The following is a 27,124-nucleotide window of genomic DNA, read 5'->3' as shown; positions in this document are numbered from 1 at the left end:
TAAGGCCTTGAGCCAAGACTAGGCAGAGTACTGATACTGGAGAAGCAAATTAATGAACTATTTTTTTTTTTTTTTTTTAGTTGGGTTCTAAGTTGCCCAGGCTGGCTTCAAACACCTGAGTTCAAGTGATCCTCCTGCCTCAGCATTCCAAGCAGCTGTGACTATAGCAAGTGTTGTACACTCAGCTACTGATAAACTTTACTTTTTTTTTTTTTTTTTTTTAGTTGGGTTCTAAGTTGCCCAGGCTGGCTTCAAACACCTGAGTTCAAGTGATCCTCCTGCCTCAGCATTCCAAGCAGCTGTGACTATAGCAAGTGTTGTACACTCAGCTACTGATAAACTTTAAAAATAATTGAAATCCATTTTTTATTACAGTCCTAAAGACTGAACCACACACACACAGAGCTATGGAACTAGATGGTTAGAAAATTAAATAATATAGGAAAAAATATTTGACTTAAAAATCATCCAAACCACTTATTTGATAATATCTGGCCAACTTGGTCAAATTTAATAATTGTATAGACAAACATGACATTTTTATTCTGATGCTCACAATCACTCCTCCTTCCAAAGACATGTCTTTTAAAAACTTAACATGATTTAAAATAGTTGAATGGTTTGGATCATTTTAATTGAAGGGGTGAAAGTTAACTGACCTGCTAATAAATGAAAGCCCAGTGTGTGCGTTCATGAACCACGTCCATTACATTAACAAAAGTGTCTCTGCCACCCAAGAACATGATTCCTTAGGAAAGAGATTATTTTTAAAAAGACAATTATTATTCAAAACTTGGTAAGGGCCAGGGATTTAGCTCAGTGGTTTCACCGCCTGCCTTGCAAGCACAAGGTCCTGAGTTTGATTCCTGGTACCAAAAAACAAACAACAACAACAAAAATCTTTGCAAGAGGCTTCTGAAAGTATGAATTCTAAAAGCTCAGAGATCTGGAGATGTTACTAAGAATCTCCTCTATGAATATTTAAAATATCAACTCTGGGATAAGGGATGGTGGAAAAACAGATAAATCTGAACCAGCACAGGGATGGAGGATATGGAATGCTAGGGGCTGTGGATCTGAGTTCTCTGAGGGCATGGACTATATTTTCTTGTGCATCACTGTAGCTGTGATGCTAGAAGCCTGCCCAGCACACAGACAGCATGGCATAAATACTGTTTAATTAATATTTCAATTCTCTATGAATAACCTGTTAAATCTTTTAGCTATCTCTATTCGTATTTATTTTTCCAACATTTTCTTATGAACATATTTAAAGAGAACAGTTTAAAGAATTCTAAGTGAGCATCTGTATAGGTGACTACTACCTGGTTTCTACATGAACTGTATTTACTGTATTTGTCTCATCACACACATATATATCCAATCCTCTATCTACTAATGAATCTATTTAATTTTTTTTTTTTGGGGGGGGTAGCAGGGATTGAACTCAGGGCCTTGTGCTTGCAAAGCAGGCACAGTGCCCCTGAGCTACATCCCCAGCCCCATCCATTTAATTTTTAAAGCATTTCCGAGGTGCAGACAAAGACCAGTGCACTGTCTCCTTAATGTTTCAACATGCATATCATTATTATTTAGAATTCACAGTTACAGGAATTTCTGTGACCTCAAACTTACGTATAGTAAAATATTCAAGCACAAAATGTGAATTTAATGAATTTTAATAAATGCGTACAAATGCTATAGGTCAAATTCCAACATTACTGTCATCTTAGAAACTTCTCCTATCCCTTCCTAGATAATCCTTCTCTAATGCCTTAAATGCAATCATTGCTCTGAATTTTTCATCATGTGAGATTTGAATGATTTAAAACTCTATACAATTGAACGCTTTAGTGTGAACGCTGTTGTTCTTTCATTCAGCATAATCAGGTTTCTTTCATTCAGCATAATCTGCCTACCGTGTGTCAATATTCATTCTTTTTAATTGCTGGATAGTAGGCCATGGCCTGAATGAGACACAACACCCAGAGTTTATCTACTCTCTTCTTTTTGGACACCTCGCTTGTTTCTTGTTTTGGAATAGTATGAATAAAGTTACTATGAACATGTCTGTACAAATCATTTTGTGATTATGCTTTTCATTTTTTCTGGGTAACAACCTCAGAATGGAATTTGCTAGGCTTTCTACCAAACTTCCAGACTCTTGGTCTCAAGTCCTTGTACTAGTTTATACCACTAATGCCAATTTATCAGACTTCTGTTAGCTCTGCCTGACAGATGCTTTTGGTGAGTCTAATTTTAGACATTCTGCTTTGTGGTTAGTGGTGTATCATGGCTTTAATCTGTAATTCTCAGATAACTAATGTTTTAACCACATTTTCATGAGCATATTGACTATGTACCTTCCCTCTGGAATACCTGCACATCTTTGCTCAGTCTATAGTTTATGTGATCATTTTTCTTTTCTTTTTTGTGATACTGGGAATTGAACCCAGGACTGTCACACTGTGTTATATCCCCACCCCTTTTAAAAATGGATTTATATTTTATCTTGAGACAGGGTCTTTCTAAATCATTATGTTGCCTAGGCTGGGCTGAAATTTGCATCTTCCTGCCTCAGCCTCTCAGGGTGTTTGGGATTACAGGAATGTATCACCACACCTGGCAACTCATGATCACTTTTTCAATAGTACCAATGATTAAGTTTTTAATCTTCAGGAAATCTAACTTATTTTTTGTTAGTTTATTGCATTTTGTATCATATTTAAAAAAAAAAAAACTTTTGCCCAGCACAAAGACAAAAGTATTCTATATTTCAAAGTTTTACCTCATACATTTTACGTTTATAACTATGAATCATCTCTAATTTTTGTAGCAGATGAGGGTTGCGGTTCATTTGGGGGTGTGGGTACCGGGGATTGAACTTGCAGTAGAACCACTGAGCTAAACCCCCGGCTCTCACAGTTCATTTTTAAAAGTATGATATCCAGTTGGTCTAGCTCCATTTGTTAAGAGTTTTCTTTCCCCGCTGAATTGCTTTGGGCCTTTTGCTGAAAATCAATTGATCAAATAGGGGATGATTGAAATATACATTGAATATTTAAAATTTTAAAAAATGTAAAAGACACATTGCCAGTAATCTTCCTTCCAAATACTCCCCTTACTTCAAACACACTTTCTTCATCCTTCTTACCATTTTCTGCAGCAGTTCTGGAAGTTTTCTTGTTGTCTTTATGAGGTGTGATAAAAACTACAGTGAATGAGCTGCTAAGTGTCATCCACCATAAAGGCAAGTTCATTACTACGGCGTGGCCTCATCCATCATATTCATGGAATCTGGCATGGTCTAACGTCTGGCTCTTCCCCAAAGTCAAAAGGACCACGAAAGATAAATGTTTTGAATCAATTAAGGACATCAAGACAGCCATGACAGCCGGACATGGTGGCACACACCTGTCATCCCAGCACTCGGGAGGCTGAGGCAGGAGGATCGCTGTGAGTTCGAGACCAGCCTGGGCTACAGGTCAGTCTCTACTACATAATGAGACCCTGTCTCAAAAAACCAAAAAAAAAAAAGAAAAAAGAAAAAAAAAAAAGACAGCCATGACAGTGCAACTAAAGACATTCATGAAAGAGGACTTCCAGAGCTGCTTCAGAAAAAGGCAAGATCAATGGGGTGTTCAAAGTGAGGGGAATATTTTGAGGGGGGTTAATAGCAAAGTTTTGCTGTAATAAATTTTAAAAAATTTAAATTCACAATATATCTCGATCACACATAATTAACAACGTGGGTCTGTTTCTGGGCTCTATTCTGTTTCAAGATCATTCTGCTACTGTTTTAATTACTATGGCATTGTAGTATTCAAGTTAGGTACTTTAAGTCTTATCCAAGATTACTTTGGTATCTGGACATGGTAGCACACACCTGCATTCCCAGCACTCAGGAGACTGAGGCAGAAGGACTGCCACGAGTTCAAGGCCAGCCTAGGCTACACAGTTCAAGGCCAGCCTGAATTACATGGTGAGACCCTGTCTCAAAACAACAACAATAACAAATTCTTTGGACTTTCTAGGTCCATTGCATTTTCATATAAATTTTAAAAGTAGTAGTGTACAACTCTAAACCCAACTTCTCAGGAGGCTGAGGCAGGAGGATTATAAATTAAAGGCCAGTCTGAGCAATTTAGTGATACCATCTCAGAATAAAGAAATAAAAAGAACTTTTAGTTTAGTGACAGAATGTCCTGCGTTTGATCTCCAATAGTCCCAACCGAAAGCTGGTCAGTTTCTATAAAAAATTTACTAGAATAATGATTATGAGTATACTAGATCTTTCAGATTCATCTGAGTAGAATGGACAGTTTAACAATATAAAGTCTATCAATCCACGAGCATGGCTTATTTCTCTATTTAGCACATCTTCCTGAATCTCCTTCAGTAATATTAGTAGCATTTTATGTACCAATGTTGAACATATTAACTTTCTTCCTAAGCATTTTATATTTTCAGATGCTACTATAAATAAAATTTTACATTTCATTTTCCAATTACTGACTTGCACTATATTAAAATACAATAGATTTTAGTAGACTGATCTTTGAAGACGTTGGCATGTGCACTTGCATGTTCTCACAGTTACTGTGTGGATGTCTTAGGATTTTTTAGTCACTTGACTATGCCAAGACATTTTACCTCTTTCCAATCTATACGCCTTTTATCCTCCCCTCTCCCATCTTCTTATACTGCCTAGACTTCTAGAAGAATGTGAATAAAAGTGGTAAGAATGGGCACTTTGCCTGGTTAGGGGGAAATTACTTTAATATTTTACCAGCTGTGATGTTAGCTCCTTCCCACTACCCCATTTTCTTTTCAGTCTTGGGGACTGAACACAGGGGCCCCCACATGCTGGGCAAGCTTCTACCACTGAGCTACATCTTGAGGCCATTATTATTATTGTTATTATTTTGAGGTCTTACTAAGTTGCCCAGGTAGGCCTCAAAATTGTGATCCTTCTGCCTCAGCCTCCTCAGTAGCTGAGATTACAGGTGTGCTCCACCATGTCTGGAATAGTGATAAGAGTTTTCACATAAGGCGTTTATCACATGGTTCCTGATAAGCTTGCAGTATTTCTCATTAAATTATCTTTTGAATTTCATCAGCTATAATTTTTTTCAGGGAGAGATTATCTAATGAAATAATCATTTAGTTTCTTTCATCAGAGTGTGAATTACATTGACTGTTTTTCAAATATTAAATCAAGGCTGGGAATACAGCTCGATAGGTCCCTAGGTTCAGTCTCCAACACTGTAACCCCTCAAAAATAAATGTTAAACTAACCTTACATTACTAGGGAAAAATCTCAGTCACTTGTATTCATTTTTCATACACTAGTAGACTGTCTGATTGATTACTTCATTGAGACAAGATCTTGCTAAGTTGCTAAATTGCTCAGGAAGGGCTCGAACTCCTGAGCTTAAGCAATCCTCCTCCCTCAGCCTCAAGCAGTTGCGTCTACAAGAACATACTGCACCTGGCTAGATCTATTAATAGTGTTAATAAAAATTGTGTGTCTATCCTCGTGAAAGATTTGAGCTTTTAATTTTCTTCCTTTTGTAAAACATCCTTGTCAGGTTTTTAAATCATAGTCATGCTAGTATCACAAGAAAGAGCTGGAAAGTGTCCATCCCTGTATTTTTAAAAGAGATTGTGTAAGACTAGTGTTGTTTTTCCTCACATGCTTGCTAGAATTCACTGTAAAACCCATGAGTCTGGAGTTTTCTTTGTAGAAAGGATCTTGAATACAAATTCAATTTTCTCAATAGACAGAGTACTCTTCAAAATTTGTACTTTGGCTTTTGTCATTTTGAGTGTTCTCTCTCATACACACAAGGAATTGAGTTATTTCACCTAAGCATCAGACTAACAGAAAGGGCCCCTCTTGCTATGCATTTTTTATCTGTTGGATCTGTAATAGTATCTTCTCTTCTTTATTTGAACTTGACAAAGTACTTAGTGTTCTCCTCTTTTTCCTCAACAAGTTTACTTGGGATTATTTATCACTTTTGATAGCTTATCAATGAATAAATGTTGGACTGCATTAGTTTTTTTTAAGATTTGTCTTTCATTTAATTGATCTTTTTTTTTTTTTTTTTGGTACTGGGGATCGAACTTGGGTCCCTGTGCTTGCAAGGCAGACAGCAGAACCACTGAACCAAATTCCCAGCCCTGATCTGTGCCCTTTATTGTTTCCTCTCTGCTACTTACTTTGGTGTATGCTGTTTTTTTTTTTCCAGTTTCTTAATATAGACATTAAATCAATGATTTTAGTCCTTACTTTTTAAATATAAGATCAAAAGCTATAAATTTCTCTCAAAGATCTTAATGAATCACACATTTTGATGTTTTATTTTTATTATCAAGTTCAAAACAGTTTCTCATTTCCCTTGTCCTTTCTTCCTTGGTTCATAAATTATTTAGAAATGAGTTGTTTCATTCCTAAATGTTTGGGGATTATAAATACTGTTCTATTTCATTGTATCTATTGCTATCGATGTCCAATTCCACCGCGGTCAAAGAACATGCTTTGTATTATTTCAATCCTTTTAAGTGTAGTTAAATTTGTTTCATACTCTGGTATATGGTATCATGTGCCAGCTTTCATTTGTTTATACCTCAACACCACCAAAAAGCCCCCACTGGTGGTAATACAAATGAGTCCTAAAAAAATGAAGAAAGCACAGAACCTACTGATTTTTAAGTATTCTCACTGTTTATGATTTTTTTCTTTTCCTCAATTCCCAAGTTGATAGCAATATCAACACTACAGATATTCTAAAAACTAGAGAAAAGTTATAAACAAAGTGTAACTTTCACTTAGCAACAAGCTAGAAACTTGATTTCAGTTTTGCCTTATTTAAAAGGCAATCATATGCCTTCTTTAGAAGAATTAAGACTTGTATTTCAAAGGGCTTAGATAAGAAACAAAGTTTATTTTAACTGACTTTAAATGTAAAGCAAAAAACTAGAGATAAGAAGTTTCTTACTGTTGTCATATTATTTTAAAAAATATATATATAGCACAAAGGGGATACCTGTAATGTCTCAAACTCTCTATAATCAGAAGCTATGTTTAGGTTTTAAGAGTTTTTGTGGTAGCTGTAGTCTTCTGTGAGACAAAGCCATCTCAGCCTTTCCTCTAAGACCTTTCTCTATCCTGCTCAAAGAGCCACAGGTGTTTTGCACACTTCCAGTTGTGTGCAAATACAAGCAGTTGCAGCTCATCCCATAAGGCACACAGCTACACACCTCAGGTATGTCAAGGCCAAATCATAAACTTATTTGAGTCTAATGGGGCAGTACTCTTGAAATCTCACTAATCCTCTAGTCTCTCTCACACAGTCAAATGAAAACAGTATTATTATCAGTTAAAAAGAGTCATGTTGTTATAAGAGGAAATTTCATAGTTTGCAAAAAGTGTCACAGGATACTTTTTCAATAGAAAACATATTTATGTTAGCATTCATTCAGAGCCAAACTGAACATGGTTATGTAAAGTACTATGCTTAGTCTGTGCACAGTCATACATTATGCACATGGGAAGAATTTCTCAACTTTTAGGAATCAGTTACCGTGTTCTTCCTGTCAATAAGCTTCTTCTTGTGTTTCCCCTAAAGAAGCAGAAAGGACAACTAGGTTAGAGAACGGTATTCAGATATTTACTCCGGTGTTCACACACGTAAGTACTCCTAAAATTCTAATTATAGAAAGTCAACATGAACTAAGGTCAGAGAGGGCAAGTGAGAACATCCTCAGAGAAGGCTAGACCACAGTGAGCTGAGGGATCAACAAAAAACAAAAAGGAAAAAGCAAGAAATTCTAGGAAAAAAACCAGTAACGATGACTTGCATATGTCTATCTACTTCCAAAGCGAATCATAATGCTCACAGCAATCATGCGAAGAGGTTGTTAATTAGCCCAATTTATATAAAGGAGAAGGATAAAGTAATGCTGTAACCTACCCATGGTCAGGGCTTAAAGGATTTACATTTGAGCCCAGGGCTTAGGCCTCAGACAGCAGAGCTCTTCTCCTTTCATTGAACTATTTTAGGAAAGGAAACGAAGCTCAATTCTCATGGGTTCCAAAATGATATTCACCAGAAACAGATTTTCCACAACTGAAAAAAAAAAAAAAAAAAAAAACAGAAAAAAAAAAAAAAAAAAAAAAGAACAGAAAAGAAAAAAAGAACCCTCTGTAAAGAAAAGGATGGTCTCCATCGTCTCTAAACCAGGGTTGGGCTCCAACCATAAGAATCGAGCACCATGCATGTTTATGTTTAAATGGACTTTTGGTTTTGTTTTTTAAACATCATCTTCTCAATTTCCTTTTACTTAATACTTGGGGAGGGGTCCCCAGTTTTAAGTGTATGTGTATGTTTAGCTCAGCCCTATTTTATTATCTTTGTAGGTTCATGTGTCTATCACCACAGCCAAGATACTGAACAGTTAGGGCACCCCATAAGGACTTTCAGAACCACACACCTCTCACCTAATCCCTATCACCCAACAATCTGTACATTCTAAAATACTGTCATTTCAAAAATGTCATGTGAATACACAGCACATAACTTCTGATCATTTTTGGAGAGACAAATGCAGTGTAGATTGTACTTTTAGAAAATAAGTGAAAGTCTTTACCAAGATGTTTTGTCTTTCCTTTCCCATATCCCTGCTAATGTCTTGATATTGTCACAGTACCATCACAAAGTCTCAAGATGACTTTAATTTTTTTCATCGAGATAATGGTTTTCTCCAGTAACGTGTAACCGCATCTCCACCTTACAATCATCGGGCAGCTTTTCATAAGGATCGCTGTACTTCACTCCCCTCCAGGGATGAGGGCAGGGCATAAATGTGATTTACAAGATCTCCAGGAGTTAGTAATGTGCAGTGAGGGTTAAAAATACTGCCATCCAGCAAAATGCCATGGCAGATGCTGTGTGGCAGTGAGGATGGGGAGGCAAGGCAGGAGTGGAGGATAGGAGAGACACGGTAGAAAAATCAACCTAACACAATTTGATTTGCAAGAGAAAACATCAATTCAGGTTAAAGAAAAGAGATTTAGTGGAAGAGGGAAGGTCTTGGAACAAAAACAATTTCCTGTTTTCAATGCATATTTCTGTGTGAGTGCCTACCATGTGGTAGGCTCTGGATAATAATGAAGATGAACATAACAAACCTATAGTCAGTGAACAGAAATTATAATACAATCTAGGAATCTAAATCAGACTGAAGGATAAAAGAGGGATTGGGCATATTCCCTCATAGACTAGGTAAGAGGAGAACACAGCTAGAAATTAGGGATGGACTGAAAGTCACCGTAAAAGAAGGGCAGGGAGTTTCTAAGAATTAGGAGATAGAAAAGAAAATATGGCCTGATTATGGGTTGGTATGGAAAAGCAGATATGAGGCTAAAATGGTAGGCAAGAGTAGGTCATGAGGGCATTTCTTTGCTAAACAAGGGAATTTACATTTTCTTAATCAAAATTTTTTATAATACTTTATAATCAGGAGTTATTAACTGGGTCCTGAAGAAAAAATGCAGGGAGTACACCAACTTGGATGGGAAAAACAATTCTATCCTCTAACTGGAATTTAGCACTTCCTCCTATATACACGTAGGAAACCATCCAGAGCAGGAGATCAGTATAGCTTCATTATCAACAGAAACATCTCTCTCTCTCTATTTTTCATATTACTTAGAATTGTCCCAAGTATTTCAAAATGTCAGTACTTATTCTTGAAACTGTGGTATCAGACCTGCTGTTAGGACTTGCTATTTAATATGTTAATAGAAAAATGTATTATTGTACCTCAAATTTTTTATTGTTGTACTGCTCCTAAGGGAATGCTTCCTAATTTTGCTAGCATGGTGGTTTCCAGCGTACTTACATGCCCTCCCTTCCCCCTTATAGGAAGCCCTTGTATGGAAAGATCCAGCCTCAAGCACAGAGTCAGTTCGGAAACAGACCTACACGTTCCGAGTTAACCCATGCCAATGATCTACGCTAAGCAAAAAGTCCATTACCTTTAAAAATGACTAGACAATAGAAAATCACCAAATATTTGTAGACTTGTGGCAGTAAAAACTAGAAAGAACAAGATGAACAAACAGAACAAACACAAAGAAGTAATATAACGTAAAGGACCGAAAGGAAGTTTAAACAATCTAAGACATACCAGGAAATATGAAAACTAATCAAGAAGTAAAAATAATTCTTGAATATTAAAATAATACTAACATTAAAAAAAACTGAACTTTCATCATGGTAGGACCAATTTAAAGGTGCAGAAGACGAAAGTTTGAGAAATCTCCAAGAACGGCCTGGGATGTAGCTCAATGGTAGAGCAGTCCCCTAGCACATGTGAGGCCCTGGGTTCAATCCTCCTTACGGAAGAAGGAGAAAGACAAAGTCTCTCAGAACATGAAGGTGAGATGAGATGGAGTATGAAAAAAGTAAAACCAATAAGGCAGATACAGACAAAATACAGCTAACAAAATTCCACCAAAGAGGAAGGAGAGAATAAGGGAAATGTTTCCCAAGTAGAAAGACTTAAATCTTTAGACTGAAAGGACTCTCTACTTCAAAACTAAAATATTAAAAAATGACAAACCAGAACACGTCATGGTGAGTATCTGAATTCAAAAGATAAAGAAACCTTGTCAAAGTTTTTTGGGGGCGGAAGGGAGGGACAGGACCTAAGAATTCAAAATTAAATATAAAGATCTAAAAGTCTATGTCTTCCAAGTACGTTTAAGAATCCCTTTCATCAAAAGCTACACATGTAATTAATCAATGGTATTTACCAAAAAATATACAGAAAGTATTAATGCCCTGTATTTCCTGATACTAGATCATGAAACTCCAAGAAATGGTTGAAATCTGAGTATCTATTGTAAGGACCCTTCAAAAAAACTAAAATATGTTCTCCAAAGTATATAAATTTCACTAACTACAGTACCTACTTTTTCTAATTAATTACTGAACTGTACTTCACGGCAGTCATGCATCAGAGGGGCCAAAAATATGTGGGACAAAGTCATCCCTGGCTGTGCGCATTAGAATTCCAGGGTCTGTTTTCCTTCTTTTCCCTGTTTCCCTTAGTATTGAGATTATCAGTTGTCATTTCTTACAAATCTTGCATTTATTTTTTTAATTACCTCCCCTTCTCTTTTTCTGATCTGATAATTCTAATCTTTTTCTATTTAGAAAAACAGATCATTGCTGTCTGGTAAAATTGAGTCTAAGGTAAGAAAAGCACCAAGTATGAAGTTTCTTGGAAAAATAAAAGTTCAGGGCATGTGTTAAAATGGCTCAAAGATCTTTATAAGGTTCAATTTTTAGCTTTTGAAAATGATACAAGAGTTCAATCCTCAGTACTGGAAAAAAGAAAAGAAAATATTAGAAACTACTGAGTACTGAGTAGTTGGGGGTTTAGCTCAGTGGTTCCATCACCTGACTCACAAGCACAAGGTCCAGAGTTCGATCCCCGCTACAAAAACAAACAAACAAAAAAAACAAACAAAAAAACTACTGAGTTATTGATAAATTCTGGAAAATAAGGTATTATACCGTGTCTTTTGCATGGCCCTTTCTATCACATATTTTATATGAAGACTTTTATACTTTCTCTTAGTCTTATGAGCAAATCTTAAATTTAAAAATTCTGCAAATCCCCACCTGTCCTGGAAGAGGCGTGTTGCCAGCATATAGTTCATGGAGGTCTTGTGCTCAAGGTAGGACCTAAAGGACAAAGAAGGAAACTTGTTACTCCAAAGCTTAGTTCAGGAGGAAAATACAAAAATAAAACCAAGGACCAAGCACAAAGTTGACAGGTGACTTATATGCCATTCCTGAAGAAATATACTACTTCTTTTTTTAGAGACATACTATTTCTAAAGTGGCAAATGAGGAGATGGTTGTACAAATCAAAATTTTAAAATGTGAAAGGATAAGGACAAAGGATTTAATTTAGAACATAAAAAGAAGAAAAAGGGGAGCAGCATTTGGGTTAGTAGAAGGAAAAGGAATGAATTCAGAAAATAAAACTGAAAAATAAAATGAAACCCAACAAAAAATTATATACACAAAAGAGGTCATGAAAAGCTTGGCATAGTTGCATAAAGGGCATGAAAATGTAGAGAGAAGACGGCTGCAGTCATGTTACGCCACAACCTGAGGACTTTCAGAGGCTCCCTGGCATCCACTGCAGGAAGGAACCACACACTTTCAGAAGTTGGATCATCTGTACCAACAGTTCATGCACACTTTTTCCACATGGTTGTCCAACACCGGTCCTGCAGTAGCCAGGAAGTCTCCGCAGAGTTCCCTCACACCACACCTCTTGCCCACGCTGGCAGTAGCTTGAGCCCACACTGAACACAGCCTTCTGCAAGGGCACTCCACGTGTGCAGAGAGGGCCCCTCATCTGAACTACCCTTTTCCACCGGGTTCCTCAGAGTGCTGCCACGCGCTGCCTCAAAGAGCAGACTTTCTCTTCTAAGGAAGCTGCATGGTGCAGTTCACCCCTAGATGTACATTGGGAGGCACTGAGCAAAATACGTACGGCACAGCTGTGCTTAAGAGCAAAAGACCAGAAAGAAGTCAGATGCCCATCAATGGGAGGGTGGAAAAATTAACAGCAGTACAAACACAGAGAAAAATTACAGTAAAGTGTTGAGAAGGAATGAGTTGTAGGTGTACGCACAACATGAATCTTAATGAAAAAAGGAAAGGAAACAGAGTGTGCCATTTACTCAGAAAAAGTTCAAACACAATTAAAACTGAAGAGCATTCTGCTTCTACATATGACAGTTTAACTGTTACAGGACCTACCCTTTTGGCACAAATAGCTAGGAAGGTGTGCAAGACTTACGAAACAATTGTTTTCAGACACGAAACAAGTGGCAGCATGGACTGTGATCCCTGATGGGCAGAAATAAGCGAAGTAAGCCCTACTGTTGGCTCTGCCTTTCTGCAATTTCTAGACTGTTCAGGAAAGGAGGAATTCAAGTAGAGCACAACAGTGTATGAGAGGAGATGAGACGAGAAGAGAGAAATCAAAATTCTGCTGGGTGCATGCCTCTAATCCCTATACTCGGGAGGCTGAGGCGGTAGAACACGTGAATTCAAGGCCAGCTTGGGCTGCATACTGAGTTCAAGGCCAGCCTGGACTACATATTGAGACCGTGTCTCGAAAAACAAATACAAACAAAACAAAGAAAGAAATCAAAGTTCTAAGAATCAGCTAGAATTTCCAGAGCAGTGCATGGAAGGGGAGGAAGCTGAACCCAAGAGGCAGTTAAAAAACCATCACAAATGGAACCTCTAGTCCCAGCTCTTTGAGGTATCTCCACATTGATTTCCATAGTGGTTGCACCAGTCTGCACTCCCACCAACAACGGAGAAGGGTTCCTTTCTCCTCACAACCGCGCCAACATTTGTTACTGCTTGATTTCTTGATAGCAGCCATTCTTTGTGGGGTGAGGTGGAATCTCAGTGTTGTTTTCATCTGTATCTCTCAAATGACCAGTGATGTGGAACATTTTTTCATGTATTTACTTGCTGCTTTTATTTCTTTGTCTGAGAAATATCTGTTCATTTCAGATGCCCATTTTTCAATCAGGTCTTTATATTGGGGGGGCTGATTGTTTAGAGTTCTTTATATATTCTAGATAATAGTCCTTTGTCTGAGGAGCAGCTGGTAAAATTTTTTTCTCACATTGTAGGTTGTCTCTTAGTTCTGCTGATGGTTTCTTTTGCAGTGCAGAATGGCTGCTATCAAGAAATCAACCAATAAAAATGCTGGCGGGGTTGTGGGGAGAAAGGAACCCTTCTCCGTTGTTGGTGGGAGTGCAGACTGGTGCAACCACTATGGAAATCAATATGGAGATACCTCAAAGAGCTGGGACTAGAGGTTCCATTTGACCCAGCCATCCCTCTGTTGGGTATCTTTCCAAAAGAATCATACCACAGTGATATATGAGCACCCATGTTTATAGCGGCACAGTTTGTAATAGCTAAAACTTGGAAACAGCCCATCTGCCCATCAATTGGAAAATGGATAAAGAAGATGTGGTTTTTCTATAAAATGGAATACTACTCAGCCATAAAGAATGAGAAAGTAGAGTCATTCACAGGCAAATGGGTACATTTTGAGGATATACTCCTAAGTGAAATAAATAAGTCACACATATGCAAATACCAAATAGTTTCTCTGGTGTGAAAAACTAAAATAGGACTCAAGATCCTAACGGGACAATTACCAATGTGAAATAGAAAGAAAAGGACCAAAGGTGTAGGGACAGGGAGAAGGAAAGGCAAGGGGGAACAAGGGAAAAGGAAAAAAATATGAGAAAATGTAAAAATGGAATTAAAGTGTTTGAAGTGGGGGGAGAGAAGGGGAGGGTGAAGGGAGGGTGAGGACAAGGGGAAAAAATGAGAACCAAGACCTGGCATGTAAAGGTACAAGATCCCAGTAATGAATGCAACTGTACTGTCTACCTAGAATGTACCTATAAATTCAATTTAATTTAAAAAAAATCACAAGGGCCCTGGAGTCTTTGGGTAAATACCAATCTGCTCAGAAACTGAGTAAAAGTCTGTGAGGCTAAGCAAAGAGCCACTGTTAGAACAAACAACAATTAAGAACAAAGTGTAGGCAAAATAATTTCTGAAGCTCATACAGGGCAGCAAACTGAGACTCACCAGCTAGAATAGAGAAATCGTCTTGAACATGGGGTCACTTAACAGACATCCCCAAAGAATCTTTAGTGGTGGAACTATCTTAAACCTTCAAATAACTTTAAATAAACCATAATAATGCTTTAAAACATCATTTTAAAAAGGCAATAAAATCCAAATTCTCAAGATGTGACCTTTACAATGTCTAGTAGTTAATAAAAAAAATTACTGTACATATAAAGAAGTAGGAAAAATGTGACCTGTAAACAAAAGTTACTATAATTATAACACATGTCCAAGATCTAAAAGAAATGACAATAATAAAAAATGAACAAAGACAAAAACAAATAGATGGGAATTCTACCAATGAGAAACAGAGTATCTCAAATGAAAGTTTCACAGTGATTAACAGAATAGGCACCGCAGACAAAATGATGAATGGCCTTAAGAGACACAAAAGCAGGGCCGGGGATTTAGCTCAGTGGTTCCGCCACCTGCTTTCCAAGTACGACAACCCAAGTTTGATCCCTGGTACCAACAAAACAAAACAAAACAACCCCAAAACAACAACAACAACAACAAAACCACAAAAGTAGAAAATCACTCAAAATGAATGAGAGGGGGAAAATGTTTGAGGAAATATGAAAACAGCTAGATTTGTGGTAAAACATAAACCAACTTAATGTGGAACCAGAGTCCCAGAGAAGAAAGGAAAGAAGTGGGGAAAAATTTTGAAGAAATATTGGCCAAAAAATTTCCAAATTTGATGAAAACTGTACATAAATCCACAGTCTAAGAAGTTAATCAATTCCAAATAGAAGAAATATGAAAATGACCAAGGCACATTGTGATCAAACTGTTAAAAATCAGTCATAAAGAGAAAATCAGAGGGGAAAAAAGATATTGCGCACAAAAGAATAGTTATGACAAACTGCTATAGATTCTTCTAAGAAAGATGCAAGCTAGAAGATGATTGAAAGACATTTTTTTGCGGGGAGGTACTGGGGATCGAACTTAGGACCTTGTGCTTGCAAGGAAGGTGTAATGCCACTGAGCTAAATCCCTGGCCCTCAAAGACATTTTTAAAGAATTTGGAAAAAAGTACCAACCTAGAAGTTATAACTAGTCATAAATTTTCAAACATGAAAATAAAAGTCTTGCTGGACGTGGTAGCACACACCTGTAATTCCAGCACTTTGGAGGCTGAGGCAAGAGGATTGCCATGAGTTTGAGGCCAGCCTGGGCTACATAGTGAATTCAAGGCCAGCCTGAACTACACAGTGAGACCTGGTCTCAAAAAAACAAAAAGGCTTTTTTTCAAACATAAAGAGCAGTTGAGACAATTTGTTATTAGAGTTGCCTAAAAAAAAAATCCTAAAAGGTTTTCAGATGGAAGAGAATGATGTCAGAAGAAAACCTGCACTGACACAAAAGAATAAAGAATTGAACTTTGGCTGTGAGCTGAGGCGGAGTCAGGGCAGGCAGGGAGGGGGCTGTGGGGCTGGGACACCATGGATTGTCTGCAAGAAGTTCCACAGGAGAGCCCAGTGTGCGATCTCTACGGTCAGATTCAGACGATCACGGTGGATGGGGTATTTCACCGTGTGGTGCTCACTACACATTTGGACAAGATATTTCTGAAACATTTAACCACACCAACAGTCTCACATTGGATTCTCATGCCCACTCACTTGTAATAAAGGGATACAACTGGTGTCACGATTGGAATGTGGTTACCATATTCAGTGCACCAAATTACTGTTTTCGTTGTGGAATGAGGCTGCTGTCATGGAACTGCATAACATCTTAAAGTACTTGTTTTTTCGGACTGACCCAGTACCTTGTCGTGGAGAGTCTCATGTTACTCAACGCACCCCAGACTACTTCCTGTAAATGTTTCCTGGGAAAAACTGCCTTTGCATGTGAAAGTATACCTGGCTTTGCAATATATATAATTTTTAAAAAGAAACAGTACTCTGCTCCTGTAACAAATTGTAATCTGTCTTGGCATTAAACCACATCGTGGACGGAAATGTGCCATACTGACTAGTGATGAGCCGTTAGCACAACTGGAGACTGAAAGTCAGTACACTGTGCTTGAGATTGGTCAATCTAACAGTTGGCCCACTGTGTTTGTGGTAATTATTTTCCTCTGGACTGTTCCAGAAAAAAAGGTAACTAACTACTTCGTCTCCTTTTGGGCTTATTTGGAAATTTTAGTTGTAGTGTTTAACTAGCATGGATTAAGATAGAGTTTTATTTTAAGAAAAATTCACAAGCTGACTTCCACTTACCCCATTACCTTTTATTTCAATGAAATGTATAATTAACTGAAGCAAAGACTGTTCCTAGGAGTAAGCTGTGATGACAGAGAGAGAGGCTGCCTTTTATTTACATTACTGTTTTATGTTGGTCTACATATTTCTGTACATTTGTGATGGCAGTGCTTACAGCCTATTTGGTATACTGGACTTTTCTCTTTAAACAAACAAACAAAAGGAACCAAGAATTGAAAATGGCAATGCTTATATAAATATAAAAGACTTCTGATTACACTTAAATGATAACTATTTGAAGGAAAAACTGACAATGTACTATGGGGCTTACATAGCCGTAATATAATAATAGTAACGCAAAGGACAGAAAGAGAAAATGAAACAGCATATACTTATTTGAAAATGACATTATGGAGAGCCAGGCGTGGTGATGCATTCCTGTAGCCCCAACACTTGGGAGGCTGAGGCAGGAAGATCACCACAAGTTTGAGGCCAGCCTGGGCTACATAGTGAGTTCACAGCCAGGCTGAACTACATAGAGAGACCTTGTCTTGAAAAAAAAGAAAGAAAATGACATTATAATAAGTAAAAAATGTATACTGTCACCCTAAAGCAGTATCATTAAAAAAGTAAAAAAGAGGCAGGAGAAATTACTCCAAAGAAAGTAGAATCAAATTCTTAAAAGGAACAAAATTACAACAAGTACAAAACAAATAGTAATATGGCATAGAAACCTCACCATAAGAAGAATTACATTAAATGTAAATGCAATAAATATTCCCATTAAAAGTCTAGACCACACACTATGAGAAAACTGTCAAAACTATAATGATACAGATAGGTAAAGGTAAATAAGGAGAAAAGATATACTGTGCAAATACCTACAACCAAAAAAGAAGATCTCAAAAAACTTTGTGTTACACCCTAGGAACTACAAAAACAAGAATAAAGTTGATTCAAAACTAGTAGAATAAAGAAAATAATAAAGATTAAAGCAGGGCTGGCAGGGGTTTCGGCTTTAGCTGGCAGCAGTTTGGTGCCTGCCTTGCAAGCACAAGGACCTGAGTTGGATTCCCGGTACCCCCGCCCCCCTGCAAAAAAAAGCTTTCTAAAGTAGGGCTGGGGACATAGCTCCGTGATACCTGCCTAGCAATTGCAAGGCTCTGAATTTGAGTGCCAGTATCAAAAAACAAAACAAAAGATTGAGCAGAAATAAATGAAATGTCTAGAGTTCATTTTTTGAAAAAAAAAAGTCAACAAACTTTTAGAGAAATGAAAAAAAGAGAGAACGCTAATACACAAAATTAGAGACATTACCACTAACACAGAAATGTAAAGGCTCATGTAAGAGACTAGTAGGAACAATTATAAGGCAACAGTATGGGTAATCTAGAAGAAAAGAGTAAATTCCTAGCCACATACAACTTACCAAGATTGTATTATGGAAAAGAGAAAATCTAAACATCTAACGTCACATTGGATGTTGAAAGCTCTTCCTTCAACACAGGGATGCCCCTTTTGCCATTTCTAGTGAACGAAGTATACAAAGTCCCGCCCAGCCAGAGTAATTGGGCAAGATAAATGAAAGGCATCAAAACTGTACAGGAAGAAGTTATGCAGATGATATGATCTTCAACATAGAAATTTCTGAAGATTATACTAAAAACTGTTGGATTTAATAAACAAATTTGGTAAAGGTGCAGGATAACAAATCAACATATAAAAATCAGGAGCATTTCGATACACTACAATGAATTATCTGAAAAAAAATCAAGAAAATAATCCTATTTACTATAGCTACCAAAAACCTCTCAGGAATATACTTAACAAGAGAGATAAAAGATCTGTACATTGAAAAACTACGCAATACTGATGAAAAAAAAACAGAAAACATAAATAAATGGAAAGATAATGAGTAAATGGAATAATAATGAATAAACGGAAAGATAAAGAATATTATTAAAATGTCCATATTACTCAAAGCAATCCATAATTCTATATAATTTATATAAAAATATCAATGACTTTTTAAGAAATAGGAATTATGGTATAAAATCTGTATGGATTTATAAAAAACTCTGAATTGCCAAAGCCGTTTTGACCAAATGCAATAAACTGAGGCATTGCACTATTTAGCTTCAAAATATGCCACACAATTATAGCAACCAAAAGAGAATGTTACTGGCACACTAAAACAAGACAAAGGGACAAAAGAAGCCCAGAAATAAATCCACACGTTTACAGCCAACTGAGTTTCAACTAACATGCTCAAAACACACAATGGGGAATGGACAGTCACTTTGATAACTGGTATTATATAAACTGACATCAACATGCAAAAGAATGAAATTAGACCTTTATCTCTCACCTACGGAAAAAAAAAAAAAAAATCAATTCAAGAGCCAGGCACACATACACTTGTAATCCCAGATCTTGGAAGACTGAGGCAGGGGGATCACAACTGAGACTTTGCCTCAAGAAACAAACAAAACAAACAAATAAAAACTCAAAATGGATTAAAGACTTAAATGTAGGGCTTCAAACTGTGACATTATTAGAGAAAAACAGAGGAAAAAGTTTCATGACATTTTCTGGGCAATGGTTTCTTTTGGGTATGACTTCAAAATCATAGGCAACAATAAACAAACAGAATTACAATAATTACAATTACACAATAATTACAATTACAGCAAAGGAAACAACAAAGAGACAACCTACACAATTGGAGAGAAAATTTTCACACTATATATTGGATAAAGCGTTAATACCTGAAATACATAGGGATCTCAAAAACTTTATATTACAAATAATTCAATAGTAGGAAAACAACCCTATTTATTGGGTTTTGATTTTTTTGTCCTCCTCCCCCCTTCCCCCCCTTCTTCTTCTTCTTTTTTTTGTACTGGGGATTGAACCTGGGACCTTGTGCTTGTGAGGCAGGTGGCCGTAAAAAGGTTGAAGTAATGTATATTAACAGCAGTTAAGTAGACCTCTGAACAAAGAATGTTATCAGGGATAAACATTTCTTAACAATAAGAAAATTAATTTATCAAGAAGGTATAACAAAGCCGGGTGTGGTGGTGCAGGCCTGTAATCCCAGCACTTGGGAGGCTGAGGCAGGAGGATCGCTGGGCCAGCCTGGGCTACACAGTGAGTTCAAGGCCAGAATGAACCTAATAGCAAGATTAAAAAAAAAAAAAAAAAAAAAAAAAAAAAAGAAAGAAAGAAGGTATAACAAGTCTAATGCACATGTACCTAATACAGAGTTTCAAAATACATAAAAAAGCCAAACAGATAAAACCAAAGACAGAAATTGGGAGGCTCACCAATTATAATTAAAGATTTCAATATTAGTCTCTCAACAATTAAAAAAATTAGTAAAGATAAAATCTGAACAACATTCTGTCAGTCTCTGTGACCGTGGAGATCTGTGGAACACTCCATCCAATAACAAAATATACATATTCTCTTCAACAGATATGTTACATTTACCAAGAGCCATACAACAAATCTCAATACATTTAAAAATATAAAATTTATACCAAGTATGTTCTCTGACCTCAACAGAAATAAAGTGGAAATCAATAACAACAAGATGAAAACTAAACAACGTCCTTCTAAATAACCCATGGGCCACAAAGAAAATCAGCAAGGAAATTAGAGAGTATTTCATGTGGAACAATAACAAAAATACAATGATCAAAACTGGTAGGTCACTGAAGAGGAACTTGGAAATTCACGTACTAAACATTTAGTTCAAAATAATTATAGACCTACTATAAAAGCTATAACTAAAAAACTTCTAGAAGGAAACAGGGTAAAAGCATTACAAAGTTGAAGATGGCAATGATTTCTTACAAAATACAAAATCCCTAAACTTTAATAAAAGCTACTGCTAGAAAAATGAAAAGGCAGGGCCAGGGATTTAGCTGAATGGTTCCACCGCCTCACAGGCACAAGAACCTGAGTTCGATCCCTGGTACAAAAAAAAAAAAAAAAAAAAAAAAGGAAAAGCTAGCCACAGACTTGGAGAAATATTTCCATTTTTATCTGAGTAAAGGACTCTATCAAAAGCATCCAAGTCCTTTAACCACAATAATAAAATGAAAAAAATGCCAACAGTATACGAATAGATGCTCAGTATCATTATTCCTCAGAGAAAAGCAAGTTAAAACCACAGAGAAAAACTAAGCTCACTAAGTGTGCAAAGCATGGTAATACTAAGTGTTGGCAAGGATGGGGACTATCTGAATGTTTCCTACACTGATAAAAATGTAAAATAATACTATCACTTATCACTACTCCATTCTTAGATATTCACCCAAGAGAAATGAAGTCATAGCCAGGTGTGGCGGCGCACGGCTGTAATTCCAGCACTTGGGAGGCTGAGGTAGGAGGATTGCCGTGAGTTTGAGACCAGCCTGGGCTACACAGTGAGTTCCAGCTCAGTCTCAACTACACAGTGAGACCCTGTCTCAAAAAAACAAAACAAACAACAAAACAAAACAAACAAAAAAAGAAATGAAGTCATACAGCACACAAATGAATGTGTTCACAGCTTTCTTCACAATAGCTGAACACTGGGCACCACCCAAGCAGCCCACATAGGCACATGGATAAACAAATAAAGGAACGGGTAACTGCTCCATGCAACATCACTAACAAATCAAAAACACAATGCCAGCCAAGCTTGAACAAAGTCCCTTTCTTTAAAAAACAAAAGAGACAAAAGAATCCAGACACAGGGCTGAGGGTACAGTTCAGTAGTAGAGAGCTTGCCTAACATGCTCAAGGCCCTACGTTTGATCCCAGAACCACCAAGATTTAAAAATAAACACACAAACAAATAAAAAACTCTATACTTCAAAGAGTACACACTATATGCAAATTCCATTTACATGAAATTCTAGAAAAAATGACAGTGACAGAGAACCGCTCAGCGAGGCCTGGGGTGATGGTGGGGACTGACCATAAAGGTGCACAAAGGGATTTATAGACAAAATACACTATAAAAACAAAACAAGGCAAAAACCACTCTAATTTGATTGTGGTAGAGAGAGTAGTTAAATTGGTGCTTATATCTGTCAAAATCATCATCAAAATATACACTTAAGCTGGGTGTGGTGGCTCACGCCTGGAGTCCCAGCACTCCGGAGGCTGAGGCAGGAGTTCCAGGTCAGCCTGGGCTACATAGTGAGTTCCAGGTCAGCCTGAGGGACACAGGAGACCCTGTCACAAAAATCAAAAACCAAAACAAAGACAAAGTGTAACTTAAAATGGATGCCTTTCACTACATGTAACTAGATCACAGTGATGATTAATAATAACCAATATATTGTTTAGGTATAGACATAAATAATTTTTAAAAACTTTTCAAATCAAGAAAATGGTAAGCACATAAAATAGAACAATGCTAACCCTGGACTGGAGGGTGAGTAGAAGGAGGGAGGGTATCAAAAGGGGTTGGGGTGACGAAGATGAACCAAATTAAACTCATTTTTAAAAAGGGGGGTTGTAGGTAACACTGCCAATAGGCTCGTTCTTGGGTTGGGAACAGAAAGGCCTGCAGGGGAAGCAATGCCAGTAGTGTTTCATAATGAGGTTTAATTCCACGGACCTTAAATACAGATTAAAAGACAAGGTGGTCACCTCACCCATAAATTTCCCATGTCTCCGATGTCGGAAATATGCGGATAAAGCCACCTCTCCGATCATTCTCTTCCTTCACCCTCCGTAAAACTTTGATCTACACGGAGGAAGAGAAAGTGAGTACCTGCTTCGAAAACTGAAACCCATGTGGCTATTGCACTAAAGCATGAAGGGGAAGAATTCATTCCATTTACGACGATTTGAGAAGAAACTTCTCTCTTGGATCTTTTTCTCTCCAGCGTAAGGTGCAAGTTTGCCATGAACATTACCCATCAGTCACTCCCTTCACGAAGCCTGTGTTAGCCCGCAAAGGCCTGAAACGGGGTCATTTTTACCTCTTCCATCGACAGCCCAAGCACGGAGCCACCTAACTTCCCTAACATCTTCTCCCGGGCTGGGCCCACAAGGTTCTTCATTTCAGCATCACTGGCAGAGAGCGGGCGGGAACGCTACGGAGGGGGAAAGGAAAGCAAATAAAAAAACCAAATCATCATCTTTCCTTATTTCTCTCTGTTCATCCCCTAAGTGTCGTCATCTTTCCTAAGGGCCACCCTGGGTGCAATCTCAAGGACACAGTCCAATCTCTAGTTAATCTCAGCCTGAGACCCTGGGAAGTAGACAAAAGCTAGCAAATTCAAAGGCAAAAAGAGAAAGCAACACAGTAGGAAAAACGCTATGAGAGAGAAACAAGCAGAAAAATAAAAAATTGATGTCCAGCTATTTTCCTAAGTGAGCATTTACTCTTAATCTTGGTTTAAAAGCACATCCAACATTTCAAGGATATGGGGAAAAAATCTGCAAATAGCTTCACAGAAAAGTAAATGCGCATTTATGCCTGTAACTAGGGAAGGAGAGTATGGAGAAGCGAGAGCTAAGACACAAACACAAGGAAAATCTCTGCTAAAGATGAAAAGAGCAGGACTATGGGCAGTTTTAGAACTCCAGGGAGGAATACTGGCTTAGAGGCATCTACTGTCACACAGAGAGAGCTGTGACCAGGGCCACACTGGAGGAAGCACTGTGCTTGCTGGGCTTCGGGAGTCCTAAAATAAAGCCAGCAGCCCTTGGTGCTCCAACAGGGCGATCACAGGGTCATGTTCGTCACGGTCCCAATAAATGACCTGAATGACTGCAGCCACTGAATCACGACCAGGGGGCCATGTGAGTACAAAAGTTTCAAGTGATTTTGATGTTATAAGGAAATAATAGCAAAGCAGCAAGGCATCAGATGGTTCTCATTTTTTCCCAATATCCCTGGCCTCCCTTCACCCCTTCCACCCTCCCCTATTTACAGACTTTCTTTTCATTTTTTCCTTTTCTCATATTTTTCTTTTCTCTTATTTCCTTCCCCCTACCCTTCCCATTTCGCTTATACCTTTAGCTCTTTTCGTCCTATTTCATAGTCAGTTATACAATTTGGATCTTATTTACACTTTTAGTTTTTCATACCAGAGAAATTATTTGATATTTATACATGTGTGTCTTATTTATTTCACTTAAGAGTATGGCCTCAATATGCATCCATTTTCCTATGAATGACTCTAGTTTCTCATTCTTTATGGCTGAGTAATATTCTATTTTATAGAAAAACCACATCCTCTTTATCCAGTCTCCAACGGATGGGCAAATGGGCTGTTTCCAAGTTTTAGCTATGACAAACTGTGCTGCTATAAACATAGGTGTGCATATATCACTGTGGTATGATTCTTTTAATTCTTTTGGAAAGATACCCAGGAACGGGATGGCTGGGTCAAATGGAACTCTAATCCTAGTTCTTTGAGGAATCTCCATATTGATTTCCATAGTGGTTGCACCAGTCTGCACTCTCACCAACAATGGAGGAGGGTTCCTTTCTCCCCACAACCCGCTAACATTTGTTATTGATTGATTTCTTGACAGCAGCCATTCTTTGTGGGGTGAGGTGGAATCTCAGTGTTGTTTTCATCTGAATCTCTCGAATGATCAGTGATGTGGAACACTTTTTCATATATTTATTTGCTGCTTTTACTTCTTTGTCTGAGAGATGTCTGTTCATTTCAGATGTTCATTTTTGAATCAGGTAAGACCTGATTTGGCAGGGGCTGATTTTTTTGAGTTCTTTATATATTCTAGATAATAGTCCTTTGTCTGAGGAGCAGCTGGTAAAAATTTTCCCACATTGTAGGTTATCTTTTAGTTGTGTTGATGGTTTCTTTTGCAGTGCAGAAGCTTTTAAATAGGATGAGATCCCAGTTGTTGATTCTTTCTGCTAGTTCCCATGCTACTGAGGATTTGTTCATAAAGTCTTTTCCTATGCCAATGTCTTCAAGAGTTCTGCCTATCTTCCAGCAAATTTAATGACTATTTTTAAATATTTAGATCTTTAAACTAGATCTTTAAACATTTAGATCTTTAAACTGGATTTTAGTTTAGTGCATGGTGAAAAATAAGGATCAAATATTAATCTTTGGCAAGGTGAAATCCAGTTTTTCCAACACCATTTATTGAAGAGGCTATGTTTCCTCCACTGAGGATGGTTGGCTCCTTTGTCAAAGATGAGGTAGCTGAGTACATCTGGAGTTGTTTCTGTATCTTCCAATCTATTCCACTGATCCTCAGGTCCATTTCTTTGCCAGTACCATGCTGTTTTTATCACAGTGGCTTCATAGTATAGTTTCAAGTTGGGGATTGTTATACCCGCTGCCATGTGTCTGTTGCCTAGAATGGCTTTTGCTCTTTTAGGTCTCTTCTGGCTCCAAATGAATTTTTGGATTATTTTTTCTAGTTCTGTGAAATATACTGTTGGAATTTCAATCAGAATTGCATTGAATATGTATAGCAGTTTTGGAAGTATGGCCATTTTCACTATGTTGCTTCTTCCCACCCAGGAGCAGGGAATATCTTTCTATTTTCTTACATCCTCTTCTATCTCTTTTTTCAGAGTGCTATAGTTTTCAGCGTAGAGGTCTTTTGCTTTCTTCATACAACTTTTTTGTTGTTTGTTTTGGTACCGGGGATTGAACTCTGGTCTTTGCGCTTGCGAGGCAGGTGGCAGAACCACTGAGCTAAATCCCCAGCCCTTTTTCCCTCCTTCATCACATTACAAAGCCACATAAAATCACTGGCAACAAAACATCTATAGTCAAGCCGTTTTCTGACCTAACAATATTTAAGGGTACTTTAAAGTCATGTCAAATCATGTCAAGAGAAAGACAGGATAAGTATTCATTTAATGATACAGTAAAGAGTTTTTATTATACATTTTAGAATAGAAAGAAAGCTGTTCAAAAGTGATAAACTAATATCTGCATTACAAGGTCACTAAAATATTTCATGACACAGTTATTACCTATAAGAATAGTTTTAATATGTGACTGTTTATAAAAACTCATGTCAAGTCACTGCTGAATGATCTCTAATGGGCACTTCCAGTTTTGGAATTTTAAAAATAATCTTTAATATTCCTGGCTTCTAAAAATTGACAGATGGTTGCTTTTGTTTGTTTGGATTTTTACAAAGTTAAGAATTCCCCCAAAAAGCAAAGGAACTAGAAATTGCTCAATTTATAAGTCCTGCACTTTTGCCACCTCAAAACATAAAAGGTAAAATCAATCTTAAAAAGGAAAATAAGATAATGCTACCAAATGAAAGAAAGAAAGAAAAAAAGACCACACATCAGTGAATCTTGTTAGAAATGGACCAAAAATGCTCACTAAAGAGAATGTTTAAATGTACTGATATGATATAATCCCAGCGCTCTGGAGGCTGAGGCAGGAGGATCACCACCAGTATGAGGCCAGCCTGGGTTACACAGTGAATTCAAGGCCAGCCTGAACTACCCAGTGAGACTCTCGGGGAAAAAAAACAAAAACAATAAATAAATAAATAGGAAATTAAGAGTAGAATTATGTATCAGAAACATTGATGTCAAACTCAGAAGGCTATCAAATAGCATTTTTAAATACTCTTTAAATAGATTACTTCATGAGATATTTAGAATGTTTTGTTTTACAATGGGTAGCAGTTGATATATTTACCTACTTACTAAATATATAATACAACATATGATTTTGAATTCTACTATCTCAATATCAAAATGTGTATCATAGAACCATATTAACTGGTTACCAAATACAAGGTAAGGAATCCTGTTTGTTTTTTTTTTTTCATTTCCTAGATTCATGTAAACCCATATAAATCACTATCAGGAGTAGAAGTTAAGAAAGTTATAATTAAAGCTTCCAAACTTACCAGAAATTGCATCAGAGTGCAAATGTCAAAACAAATATACTAGCACTAAATAACTAATAGTTGCAGTGACACACTTAAGTATAAGAACAGCTACCAAAAATAACATCGCTTTTAGCCTATTGCTTCAAACAGATGTTTAAAAACAAAAAAAGATCTACAAAGAAGGAAGTGACAGTTCATCTCAAATACTCCTTGAAGAAGAGTAGGAGGCAAACTGGTGATCATTCAAACAGAAACTTTGTTCTTTTCAGACAGATTTTTTTTTTT

At 37.2% G+C, this 27,124-nt stretch overlaps 1 protein-coding gene across 5 annotated transcripts in view; it reads right to left on the bottom strand.

Annotated features, from left to right (window-relative positions):
* Ttll5 (tubulin tyrosine ligase like 5) overlaps positions 1-27,124 on the bottom strand; it is a 252,450-nt gene that overhangs the window by 146,912 nt on the left and 78,414 nt on the right. For 4 of the 5 annotated variants that reach the window (XM_010645542.3, XM_010645541.3, XM_010645544.3 and 1 more), the window contains exons 16-19: positions 22,963-23,076; positions 22,633-22,724; positions 11,700-11,762; positions 7,590-7,628 (exon numbers count right to left, since the gene is read on the bottom strand). In XM_010645542.3, coding sequence (XP_010643844.1) covers positions 7,590-7,628; positions 11,700-11,762; positions 22,633-22,724; positions 22,963-23,076 — 308 coding nt within the window. The remainder of the gene's footprint in view (positions 1-7,589; positions 7,629-11,699; positions 11,763-22,632; positions 22,725-22,962; positions 23,077-27,124) is intronic. The other variant, XM_010645549.3, reaches the window with a different exon arrangement.

The sequence above is a fragment of the Fukomys damarensis genome, unplaced genomic scaffold (assembly GCF_012274545.1).
Source record: "Fukomys damarensis isolate Sample0158 unplaced genomic scaffold, DMR_v1.0_HiC HiC_scaffold_21, whole genome shotgun sequence".
Lineage (NCBI taxonomy): Eukaryota > Metazoa > Chordata > Mammalia > Rodentia > Bathyergidae > Fukomys > Fukomys damarensis.
The sequence above is the reverse complement of the archived record's forward strand: the minus strand, read 5'-3'. Positions and strand labels throughout refer to the sequence as shown.